The 13,010-nt window shown below is 44.0% G+C and overlaps 1 protein-coding gene across 1 annotated transcript in view; it reads left to right on the top strand.

Annotated features, from left to right (window-relative positions):
* Positions 1 to 13,010, top strand: part of Lhfpl6 (LHFPL tetraspan subfamily member 6) — a 205,520-nt gene that overhangs the window by 170,026 nt on the left and 22,484 nt on the right. Inside the window, exon 3 of the mRNA XM_021158103.3 lies at positions 6,640 to 6,738. Coding sequence (XP_021013762.1) covers positions 6,640 to 6,738 — 99 coding nt within the window. The remainder of the gene's footprint in view (positions 1 to 6,639; positions 6,739 to 13,010) is intronic.

Genomic DNA, 13,010 nt, shown 5'->3' with positions numbered 1-13,010 from the left:
CTAACAACCTGTCAGGCTGCCTTAAGGATGAGAGTGAAGCCCAGATCATGGCGATCAGTGGTGGATGGACCATACCTTGACCATGACCTCTTCCATGATCATATGCTTAGCTCTCTATTTCAACTTCTCTTTCACTTCAGGACCCAGGACATGGACTTGGGCGGCGGGGTCCAGAATCTCTCTTCCCATCGAGTATGCCTCCTTTCCCTGCTTTCCACTATGAACTTGGCTCTTGATTGTCTTGCTGAGGATCCTTGGTGACCAAAGCTGGTTTAGGTCACAGGCTGTGATCCCCCAATTCAATAACAAAATTCTCTTATCAAAGAGAAAGAACCCCACTTTCAGAAAAGCGAAGGTCTCAAGACAGAGAGCCAGTGGTGGATGCCGTAGTCCGGGATCTCTGGGGCACCTTGGCTAGTTAGCAGTAGGTAAGATATTGGGAGAGAGCGATACTCAGATAGGGCCAAAGCCACCATGTCCCTGTTTGACCTCACGCTGTGCATGTGGCTTGAAGTGGACTCATGTCCAACTACTGAGATGATAACAGATAGGAAAGAGTCCTGGACTGGGATTCCAGAGCTCTGCGATTAACCTGAGATCTCTTTTTCTTGGACAAGCTTCTTACAGTCCCTGTACCTCAGTTTCTAATTAGTACTCAGAGGACCATGGCTTACTGGAGCCTGACCAACCTATCTTGCTATGCAACATATAGTTTGCTTTTAGCTACATTTGGGGGGGGGGTTAGGGGGGATCTGAAGAATTACAGCACTAGAGCTCCCTGGCGATCCCTCTCCGTGGCTGTTTATTCTGCTCTGTTTTGTAAAGGAGTCCTTATCTGCTGTGGAAACGGAGAGCATCTCCTATACAAATTGGCATACGGAGGGAGACTTTGAGATGGAAGCTTGCCAACCCATTCCAAAGGAAACGTCCAGATAGCTGGCTGGAAGATGGAGCAGCCTTTATGAGAACAGTAAAGAAAACACTTTCCCTCGGTGCTTGTCACAGAAAAGGAGATAAAGGGAACGAGGGACGGACGAAAGTATCCAAAAACCATAAAGGATGAATTGATGGGAAAGGCGGTGGGTGGAAAAAGTCACACTATTTAAAAAAAGAAAGAAAGGAAAGTGGAAAAAATTGCTCAATAGTCATGGAAAAGAAGTGGGGTCACATACAAACTTTCAAGAGTCGCCTGGAAAAAAAATAATAAAAATAAGGCTTTATGAGCTTAAGGAGGACGCCAGTCTTCCCACGTGGGGAGAGTGATTGGCAGTGGCTGACTGGGGGGTTGTTCTGTCTCCTGGCTGGAGCAGAGTTGTTACGGCCAAGTGTTCGGTGCGGGAGTTTGAATAGAAAGAGCTCAGCAGCAGGGAAGGTTCCCAGCCCCAGGTTTGATCTTGAACCTCTGAACCCTTCACAGAGTTAAGGCTTGACATTCACATGCTAAGACTTAACTAGCATTATGGCAGAGAGCACTAGCCTTGTAGGGACACTGAGAAGAACTGGGAGTGGACAGATGAAGGATCCACATTGAGGAAGGGGCTCACTGGGCTAAAGAGTAGACTTCTACAGTTTTTATTGAAGTTATTGTTTTTTTAAATTTTTTTGAAGTTATTTTTTATTCTCTATAAATGAGTGTTTTGCTACATGGGTATAGAATGCCCATAGAGACCAAAAGAGGCTCTTAGATCTCCAGAACTGGAGTTGCAGTTGGTTGTGAGCCATGTGCAGGTGCTGGGAACTGAACCCAGGTCCTCTGCCAGAGCAACAAGGGCATTTAGCCACTGAGCCATCTCTCCAGCACAGAAAGTCGATTTTTAACTTTAGCCAGCACCACTAGGGAGTGTCTGGATCTTTGCATTTATCAAAGGTCTTTTTTCCCCATTAACACTGGCTTCTCTCGAAAGGTCAGTCCATGGATGTGGCTCCTAAAATATTTTGATTTGTCCTTGAATAGAGTGAGCCCCAAGCCCTGTGTAGTCAGGATGGAATGGCCTAATAGCCACTGCATTATTCAAATGGATTTGTTAAATTGCAGAATTATTCAGTCACCTAGCTCTCTCTCTCTCTCTCTCTCTCTCTCTCTCTCTCTCTCTCTCTCTCTCTGTCTCTCTATTCTTTTTTAGGAGGCAGCATCTCTCTGCAGTCTACAGAATGACCTTATTCAGGATGTGTTGCCCCTACCCCCCCAGCAGACTACAGTGAGAAGGCTGGGTGAAAAGGGAAGGCTTGTCTGATGTATAATTTGTGACTTACTCATGACCTGTTAAAAGTTGCAGAGTCTCTGGGATGACAAAAATAGATTCCTTCCTAGTCCCAAGTGAGCCCGACTCTCATCGCTCCCTGGCATCTCACCTCCATTAGCGCTTCCAGAAGGCTGCTGCCCCAGCTCCCAGGACCCTTCCTAACTTGCCCCTGACTACACAGCTTTTTCAAAACGTGTGATAGTGTGATCTTTTTTGTTTTTTATGATTTGTTTTTAAAGTAGTGGCAAAGGAACTTGCTTTAAATTAAGCCTGGATGGAAACAAGGTCTGTAAATATAGTAAGGAAAATCTCTATAAGTCGTATTAAAGTTTGTAAGCTAGAGGTTCTATCGAACCTTTTATTCCTGGTGAGAAAATTAAGCAGCCAGAGCTATCAGAAACCCGTTGGGTCATTAAGATACCACCTGAGCAAATATTTTAGCTGTGACCCCATTTTGGCATAGGGTGTAATGACCACACAGACAAGCCAGGGGCTTCCACACTGTGCTTTGGTTGAACATTTCTACATCCCGGCCTGGGGTCCAGCAGAGCTACCACTGGATGGTGGCAGGTCTCTCTCCTCTAAAAGGATGCTCTTGCCTTCCCATTTTGTGGCTTTTCTTTTACAGTGTGGTACATTCCATGGAGACCATAAAATTCTGGTTAACTGCAAGCCACACCTTTAGGGCAGTTAGCTGACATTTGAAACATCTGCTCAGAAGCCTCACTCCTAGAGAGGTTAATCAGTATATTCAATTCCCTAGCCCAAGAGGTCTCCACAGAGACAGTTAAAGGCTAACCTTTCTGAGGCATATATCACTGTCCGTCTATCCCTGAGAGCTTTAAAAATTAGTCCAAACCTTATTCAAGATGATGGTTAATTGAACATATACATACTGTTTGAGCAGTATAAGAAGATTTTTTTAAAAAAAAAATGTATCATGTATCTTATATGAATGAGGTATGAGTCAGCTATGGACTGAGCCATACTAGGTCACTTTAGTAGGAAGCCTGTGGATTCAATTTAAGTTTTGCAGGCCTGTTGGAAGGTCAGAGAAGCTGACTTGAAGAATTCCAGAAATCAGAGGTCCAGAGATCAAAAGAACCTGATGTCCAACTGATGTCTCTAGGCGATGTGGAGCAGGTGCCTGCAAGCCCCACCTCTTAAGTCAGCTGTCTGCAAAAAGGCTTACACCTGACTGCAGGTGCCCGTGTCAAATGCCCAGATTTCCCTGTCTCATCTTCTAATTCCCACAGGAGAGCATCTCACTGTGACACACTGTGACACAGAGCTCATACTAACAGGACAGTGTAAAGAACAGATTTGAGAGTTACAGTTCCTACCCATTGGCCTTACCCGAGAAAGGAGACGGAATAGCTGGGTTGGCTTTAATTATTGCAAAGCAGCCCCAGAGCCTGCTCGTGTATCTGGTAAGCCTCACACCCTTTTGAAGTGTGGCCTTACACCTAGAGCAGGTCTCTCCACTAGAGTTTTCTGAAGCCATTAAAATGGTCAATATTTGCACTGTGCAGTGTGGCACTCACTTGCCACCCTACCCTTCTGTAATGAGACCGGCAGAAATGACAACATTCTAAAGAGACGTTTGTGGCTCTCAGTCTATCAGACAATTGAAGCAATAGACCCCAAAGAAATGGGAATTTCCCCAGGAATCTGATGCTAGAAAAGACCCCACCAGAGTGGGACCTTGTCTCCTAGAAAGGGAAAGAGATTTCACCAGTTCTAATAACACGTCAGATCAGCTTACAGAATGACAATGAAGCCCAGACAGGATGGGTCAGTAGTTGAGCAGGACACACTGACTGGGTCTGTTTAGATGTGCATCTGTGTGGTCTTCTATTTAAACGAGTCTCTCCTCAGGACCCTAAGACTGGAGGGAATCCCCAGATCTCTTTCTTCCTCTTCCAGTGTGGCCACATTGAATAAATCTCATCTTTTTTTTTCTGCTTTCTACTATTAATTTGACTTTTTAAATTGGACTATTGGGAATAGGTGAGTGGACCTGGCTTGAGACACAGGTTATGACCCCAGATTCAATAACACTTCCAACAAATGGGAGATGGGTATTGTCCGTATGTCCTAAAGTTTTTTGAGTCTTTGGTCTGATACTTTCATGATAGCTTCAAATACTGATAAGGCTGAGTACTTGAGGGAGTTGCCAGGACCCACCACTGTGAAGCAGAATTGAGTTCTTGACTATCCTAGGTTCTTACCCGCTAATACAGACATTCACCACCATTGGTGTTCAGCCACAGATCCTAAAACTCTGGCTACCAGTGAACCCAAAGTTATCCTCTTGCTTTCTGGAGATGTTCCTCAAAATCTTTAGCATGTAGAGCATCCTTCCTGTGGGCAGACAGTGGTAGATGACAAGATGCAGTCTATATAAATATTAACATAAAAATTCACATGCACTACTGAACTCCACGGAACAACTAATTTTTAAATGTGAGCATATGTTTGTAGTTGCTGTCTAAAATTCATGCACAGGGCTGGAATGTAGGATAGTGAAGGAAAGTTTACCTAAAATTCACACATGCACCATGAGTTTCCTATGTACAAAATTATTGCTAATTGACATGGCTGAGTCTGCGTTTCATGGTCTCACAAAAATGGTCCCCGATTTCAAAAAGGAACAGATTTTCGACTGCTTTGCTCTTTAAGGAACTGCTGTTCCCCTTCCTATATGCACAGGAATATACAGACATAGCTAAGCATGAGTCAGCTCCTTTCTGATCAGGGTACAAATCCAGCTAGCATCCAAGGGGACAAGAAAGTTCTTTGGGGACTTGGTGATTAGTGAATTAGAATATTTCTTTCCAAGTCAGACAAGGAGCTATTGGTGACTTACATGTTAACATTTAGAAGTGTTTTTCACACTTGAACAAATTCTATCCCAAACATTTCTGTACTCGTTATCCTTTAAAATTTACTCACAAAAAAGGTGTCACCTATTAAGAACTAAGTTTCTTATAATGTTCTTGCATTGATTAATAAATATGCTGGGGACTCAATTTGTACAAAATTTGGTATCCTGCATAATTAATTCTCTTTTTATCTAATGGTAGGAAAACTAGCTTGGGAAATATTTTCCCAATGGGAGGAAGCAGACCAGTGGGGCATTTGTCTGCTCAGCAAAACCTTGCCTCACTGCTTTGTGGACAATGTTTCAGACAAAACATGGCACCCGTCATTGCGCTGTAGACAGGTCACACTGCAGCTGGTGATTTATATAGAGAATCCAGAACTCTCAGCTCAGATCCTCTGATCCATTTTTTTTTTTTTCTGAAGACCAGGGGATAGGTTGAAAGGAAGGATACTAAGGCAGGAAATGAGTGCCACACTGTGGGGACTGTCTCTCTTTGTGGCTTAGCTCAGTGTTGGTGGCAGGGTGTTGGGAGGGAGGCATGAACAGTTCTGCACCAGACAGTGGTTAGAGAAGCAGACAATCTACCCAATAGGGGTAAAGAAGAGTAAACACTGGCCAGAGAGACAGGATTCAGTGTGTCAGTGTCAAGTCCCCTGTTGCCGCATTTCTCAGCCATGTTACTGTATTAAAGTGTGTGCCCATGTGGGGCTGCTTCTGTGGTGTCTGAGAACTCCCATTCCTACCCATCACACAGCTGTATGTCGGTGCTTCTGGGTTAGCATCTTTGGGTTGTGGTGGATGGTAATGCTCACTGATTGACTAGATCTTACTGTCAGATTAACTTATAGAGTCTGGTGGTGAGAATTTAAATCTCTTTCTGGCTCTTGTAAAACCGTATGCAAAATTAAAGACTCACAGGAAGCACTTGTCATAGTCTGATTTACAATTGATTTACATTACATAGTTTGATTTACATTAAAATAAAACCACGTTGCTTTTACAGGGATGTGCAGATTGAGTCTTCTGCGTGTCCGCCTTCTAGATCATTCCTGAGCTGTGAGGAACAGGCAGTGCAAGTTCACAGGTCAAGGGCCCTGTAAAATTTCACAACACTACAACATTCTATGTTGATTCTTATATTGGAAACAGAAATCCCACTGAACAGTGCAGTGTGACTTACTAATGTTGCTTGCTCTTGAATTTGTTCTCCATGGGATTAACGGGATTGGTTGGCTTTTTGCAAGTGTGATTAAAAGAAACTCTTTTTAGTTCCTTAACAAGACTCTGAAGGCTTTTTTTTGTGCTCTTAAAAGGTAAAGTTGGAAACAAACTGAGTTGTTACTGTTTTTATTCTTATTTTAAGCAGACTCAATATTGTTCTTGGAATCTAACTGACTTTACATTGCTGAAAGGAATTTAACCTGGTGTTTTTAAGGAGCAGGCGCTATGGCCCTGTCATGTTCTGCACTTTGATTTGTAAAGGCTTTCTGTTTTACCTCTTCTCCACAGGCTTGCTGATTGGTGCTGGCTGTGCCCTCTACCCCTTGGGCTGGGACAGTGAGGAAGTCCGACAGACTTGTGGCTACATCTCCGGCCAGTTTGACTTGGGTGAGTTCTTGTTATTCTTCCTAGAAAAGGGGCTTCTCTGGGAGGAAGACAGTGTGGGGCTGTGTTTGGCATGCATGCATGCATGCATACATACATACTTATGCATGTATATACATATATACATACTTACATAATACATAGATACATTTTCACTTGTTGATTGAAGAGTCACTGATACGCTACTGTTCACCAGCACTATGATCTATATTGCAGAGTCTAAGAAAAAGAAATGGCCTTGCTCTCCTGATCTTTTATATCCTATGATTCATTTGTTCAAAATCATATATTTATCACTCATTATACATGCAAAAAATATCTCGAGGGAACTCACAGGCAAACAAAGCAATCAAGGAAATTACGACGAGGGTAAAGTTTCTCTCTGGGATGTGGAGCACTTTGTGTAAGGGGAGAAGAGGGGCTGGAGGGATGGCTCAGTGGTTAAGAGCACTGGCTGCCCTTCCAGAGGTCCTGAGTTCAATTCCCAGCAACCACATGGTGGCTCACAACCATCTGTAATGGGATCCAATGCCCTCTTCTGATATGCAAATATACACGCAGATAGAGCACTCATATACATAAAATAAATCTTTTTTTAAAAAAAGAAAAAGAAAGAAATGAGAAAAAAAGTAAAGAAAGGGGGGAAGAGAGCAACAGGGTCCTGAGCACAGAGCACGTGGGTACCAGCAGGGGATAGACGCTCCTGGCAGCAGGGCCCTTTTCGACTCTGCTTGTCTGTGTGCTAATGAAGAAGTTCGGGTGTTTCCACTTGTTGCTAAGTGCATGTCACTCGCTCTGCAGACTCATGCCGTGATTTCTAACGGTGTGCATGCTACATAGTATTCAACATTTTAATTTGTGGTAAATAGGGATGGTTTTATTCAGTCGATAAAACTTATTCCGATCTAACTACCCCTTATTTCTTTTCAATTGAGGAAATAACTAAGTTTATTTCATTTCCTGTTGCTTTAAGGTGTGCTCTAATGAAGTGTTTGATTGAATAAGTATTGTCTTTACTGAATTATGTTCCTTGGAGTATTTTTCTGAATTTGGAGTTAATAGATGAAAGAATCAGGCCTTTAAACACTATTACCTAGGTTCATGACGCAGGCCCCTGTAGCAAAAGGTAGGTCAGTAAGGGAAAAGCATGTGCATGTATTTAAAGTAAGTGTTACAGGACCTCTGCTCTGACGAGAAGGTAAAGACATTGTGCAGATGCTAAACCCATGGCTTTCTGGTGCAGGGTTAATGGGTAAGTAGGTAGTCACAGAGAGCTGTGATTGGACAGGGCTGTGTGGGGTGTGAGCCAATGGTAATAGCATGAGTAATTAGGGAGTCGCAGAGAGCTGTGATTGGACAGGGCTGTGTGGGGTGTGAGCCAATGGTAATAGCAAGGCCACGTGTCCGACTCCCTCTGTGTATGCCTGTGTTAACGAGACATGGATACCCTTCAGGTGCAGACACGTGTGGCTTTTATGCCCTGCTTAGCGGGAGTTCACAGTCTTCTTGGGTTTCATGACCTGTCTCTGGGCAGAAGGGCTCAGGCAGGTCAGCATATCTTTCCTGCCTCTGCTCTTCTCCAAAACTCCAAGGTGTCATATGTGGGGCAGCTGTGCTGCTGTGACTGCCAAGGGCAGCCAGTCTGTTCCCTCTGCCATGTGAACCAGAGGCTGAGGTTCTCCCACTCAGGCCTCCCCTATCACGTGCAATTTACTGTGCTAGACATCCGCCGCTCACATAAGGCATTGGATTCCAAGAAGAAAATTGTGAGAGAACAGGCCTCATGGTGTTTATCATATCCTAAATCAGTATTTTTGAATGTTGATGTTATGGTGTTGATGACTGTCTTTTTCCTGTTAATATAATGAGCTGCATAGCTAACCCGTGTTTAAAGAAAATAAGCAGATAACTAAAAAAGTAAAAAGAAGTGAGACCGTGAAAATGAAGTAGCTTCTCTATGGGTTACTGGATGACAGTCACCCTGCTCTCCTCAGGGGGACACTGGCGCCCTCAGTAGAAAGCAGTGTAATATGCATAGCTACTGAAAGCAACAGCTTGAGTCTCCTCTCCCCTCTTCCAGTACAAGCTTGCCGGAGTTTGGATTGCTTTTGCATAGTGCATACTATGTCCAGGGGTAATATTTTAAGATGTTGCTTGGCTTTTCCTTTCCCTGGTGTTTGAAGCATTCCTAGCTTCTTAACACGGGCCCCAACTTGACCGGAATCCTGTCCTCTGCTGACCTGTTGCTTGGATGCATTGTTGAATTAATTAGCAGAGGGTAACGAGACTGGCTGGACCCTAGTATCCTATGCTTTATCAACACTGCACATCAAAAAAAATGTCCAATTTTAAAAAATTGAATGTCCTCTTTACTGGTTCTTTTGTTTACAATAATTTTTCAAGATTTAAGTTTACATATATAAGTAAAAACATCCTCTTCTGCATGTGTATGTGTCAATGTGCCTGCAGTGCCCTCAGAGGACAGAAGAGGGCACCAGATGCCCTGGACCTGGAGACGCATGGCTGTGAGCTGCCATGTGGTTGCTGGAAATAGAACCAGGTCCTCTGGAAGAGCAGCCAGTGCTCTCAACCTCTGAGCAGTCTCTCCAGCCTCTAATTATTTATTTACTAAAAACACATTAGCTATTCAAGAGCCTATGCGATTTAATTTCTGCCCATTTGTTTTTAAGTTTCTCTTAGACTGGGTGATGAGGGGGGAAGAAAACTGACTCTATCTCAAGATTAAAACAGCTCTAGGTCCCCTGAGTAAATAGCTTTTGCTTATTGAGCTCTTTTTTTTTTTTCAGGTTCTATTTTTAGGAACTCTGACATTTCTTTTTCTTTCAAAAGACTTCAGAGGAGAAGCAGAGAACCACTATTAGACCTGTCCCACATAACTGCTCTTGCTTACCTCCCGTAGGAAACTGTCGCCCTCCCTCACTACAGGGATCATGCTGAGCTTCGGGGCTTTAGTGACGTCTCAAACTGTGATGCTAACTTGGCAAGGCCCCTAGGACAGGGTAGATAAGCCCAGCAGTCGGGGAACACTCAGAGTCCTACATTCAGCGGTACCTGATGAGGACCACAGTCGCACAGTCGCCCCTTGCTTCTGCCATTTATGGGAACCTGAGTTTACGTCTCCTTCCTCTGGGGTCTCCTTCTTCTGGAAGAAGACAGTGTATTGGCACAACTTCCTCCCATAGGATAATATAGATCCTGGAGTTCACCAGGCCATTCACAAGGGGCCAGGGAGACAGCATCAGTAAAAAATAAAACAAGTCACTATTTATTGCCCTTTAGGAACTTAAAACTAGAAAGAGAGACAAATATAAAACATATAATATGCACCTGTACGGCTCGGTTTTAATTGTTAAGTTGACACTCCAGCATCACCTAGCAAGAGAGTCTTAGTGAGTGATTGTCTAGATTAGGTTGGCCTGTGAGCAAGTGGGGGTTTTCTTGATTGCATTAGTTAAGGTAGGGAGCCCTGCCCACTGTGGGTGGCACCACTTCCTACTCAGGGTATTCTAAACTGTATGAGATTAGAGAAAGTAAGCTGGGTTTGGCATGAATGCATTGTTGTTTTTTCTCTTAATTATGGGTGACATGTGGCCAACTCCCTCAGGCTCCTGCTGCTCTGACTGCATTGCTCTGATGGACTGTGAGCTAAAACAACCCCTTTATCACACCAATAGGTGTGATGGAATTAAGACTTCTGAAGCGTGTTAGACGAGAAGTGTGGCTGTTACATCATTCATGCTGATTGCCTTGCTGATGCTGTTCTACTCCAGCTGCTGAGATTCAGCTAGAGGTGAGACAGCATTTCTAGAAAGAGCCAGATTGTAATGCTTCCAACATGGTGAATGATGCATCTCTGCCACGACTACTCAACCCAGCAACTAGAACATGAAAGATTATGGACAAAGGGCAATATTTATTTACAAAGGCAGGCAGTCGGACTACAGGAAGATGATGTGTGATCCCAGCCAAACATGACCTGTCACACGTTAGAAAATTGTTCCTCTTTGAAAGGGTATGCTCACTCACTGATCCTTATAGCAGCCGGTGATGCCCTTGGGACAGTGGAAAAGCAACTGCACACACAGCCCTGTTCTGTTACGCTACTGTGCTGTATAAATGCCTTGATGGGCAACAGAGGAAAGTCATGTGGTGAGCACTGCAGATCCACTGTGGCCCACACCAGCCTGTGCATCAGAGTCAGTGACTCTGGAGATGTTCTCTGAGGTTTCAGAGGAAAGGGTCACATGCTTATAGGAGAGGAACCAAAACCATGCTGTCCTACCCTGGCCTTGACACACACACACACACACACACACACACACACTCACACTCACACACACTCCAGAAAGGAGTAAGTAAGCAGCAGAGAGGAGCAGAGGTGGACAACAGAGCCAGCCCAAGATCTGTCACCTCTGAATCTTGCCTTCCCTTGGACCTTTCAGACATTGCTCACACACAGATGTTCATTTCCCTAAGGGCGCTGTGTGCTTCCATTACTTACTTGTAGCTAAAAGCAGCTTGATGTTGTGATTTACCAATAATAACTCAGGACTGCATGACCTTCCCTGGGGCGGGGGGGTGGGGTCACAGCTGAACCCTCATGGCTGTATAGGATTCGCATCAGTATGGATTGAGCCTGGGTGTCCTTGAGGGTGTATGGAAGGTTAGGCTGCAGGGAGATGAATGGATTCGGCCGGAAAGGAGCCTTCTTTATGTTTAGATTTTCTGTTTCAGCAGGGTTTTGTAGAAGCAACTTCAGAAGTTAGCAAGGACCTTCAGAGCAAACATTTTAACTGTCCCAGAAAAATGTATGTAATAGGCAGGAAAGGTCTTCCTAGAAAGTTTACCCCCAATGGAGGAGCTAGAGAAAGTACCCAAGGAGCTAAAGGGATCTGCAACCCTATATGTGGAACAACAATATGAACTAACCAGTACCCCGGAGCTCTTGTCTCTAGCTGCATATGTATCAAAAGATGGCCTAGTCGGCCATCACTGCAAAGAGAGGCCCATTGGACTTGCAAACTTTATATGACCCAGTACAGGGGAACACCAGGGCCAAAAAGGGGGAGTGGGTGGGTAGGGGATTGGGGACTTTTGGGATAGCATTGGAAATGTAAACAAGGAAAATACCTAATTAAAAAAAAAAAGAAAGTTTACATTCGTGGCCCTAATGCAGTATAGAAAGGGTCTAGCTCAGACATGTCTATGTCCTAGAGAGGAAAGAAAAAACTGTTTACTAATGATGGCGGTGTTTTGTTCTTTGCATGCCTAGGTGTTTTCCTGTCACTGATTTGTCCAGAGTTTTCATATTAACGCTGGAGCTTTGAGCCAGCTTTGCAGTAGTCACTGCTCGGACCAATCAGACAGTGTTGCAGTGCTAATCTTTGAATGACACTGATTTGTGAGGAAGAAAGAAGTATTTCTAAATTTACTCATTTAAAAACAGGTTGGACAGGGAGTGTCTGAATCTCCACTAACCTTGCATCCACCTTGACCGTAGTTATCAATCTTTGACAAGAGAATCAGAAGTAGTCATGTTGAGAAAATAAATGCTTCATTCTCATATCTCACAAGTTATCATTTTCTCAGTGGTTTTTATTTTTTATAGATTTTTTTATGTATATGCGTGTTTTGACTACATGTATATATGTGCTCTGTGTGTGTGCCTCATATCCACAGATGTCAGATTCTCCTAGATCTGGGGTTACAGACCATGGGGGCCTTGTAGGTGCTGGGAACAAAGTCCAGATTTCTATAGAAATAGTGCTCTTAACTGCTTAGTCATTTCTCCAGCCCCCTCACACTGGTATTTTAAATACTGACCATTTACGTAAATTAGGATGCTTTTATGGTTAGATTACAAAAACCTGATTTTAATTGACAAAAACAAAGAGGACATTTCAAATGGCATAAGACAAGACCAGGCAAGGCAAACTTACCTGGGCAGGGCCTCAGAGATGCAGGCTGGGGTCCATGTTTGAGAACCATCTGCAAAATGGCTGCAACCATTTGTTATCTATAGGCTGGCATTAGCCTGAGCTCATTCTCCTCACAGATGTGTTTGGCACTGGTAGCTCCGAGCACCATAGTTCACATTGGGCAAGCTGCTCCCCAGTAATGCAATATCATCTCTCCCCTTCTCTCTCTCCCTCCCTCCCTCCTTCCCTCTCCCCCTCCCCCTCCCCCTTTCCCTCATCTCCTATCTCTCATCTCTCCTTTTCTCTCCCTCCCCCACTTTTCAAGTTGGGCCAGCC

Source organism: Mus caroli, unplaced genomic scaffold, assembly GCF_978045245.1.
Source record: "Mus caroli unplaced genomic scaffold, Mus_caroli_1 scaffold_3, whole genome shotgun sequence".
NCBI classification, from domain to species: domain Eukaryota; kingdom Metazoa; phylum Chordata; class Mammalia; order Rodentia; family Muridae; genus Mus; species Mus caroli.
Note: the sequence above shows the minus strand (reverse complement) of the source record. Positions and strands in the feature narration are given on the sequence as shown.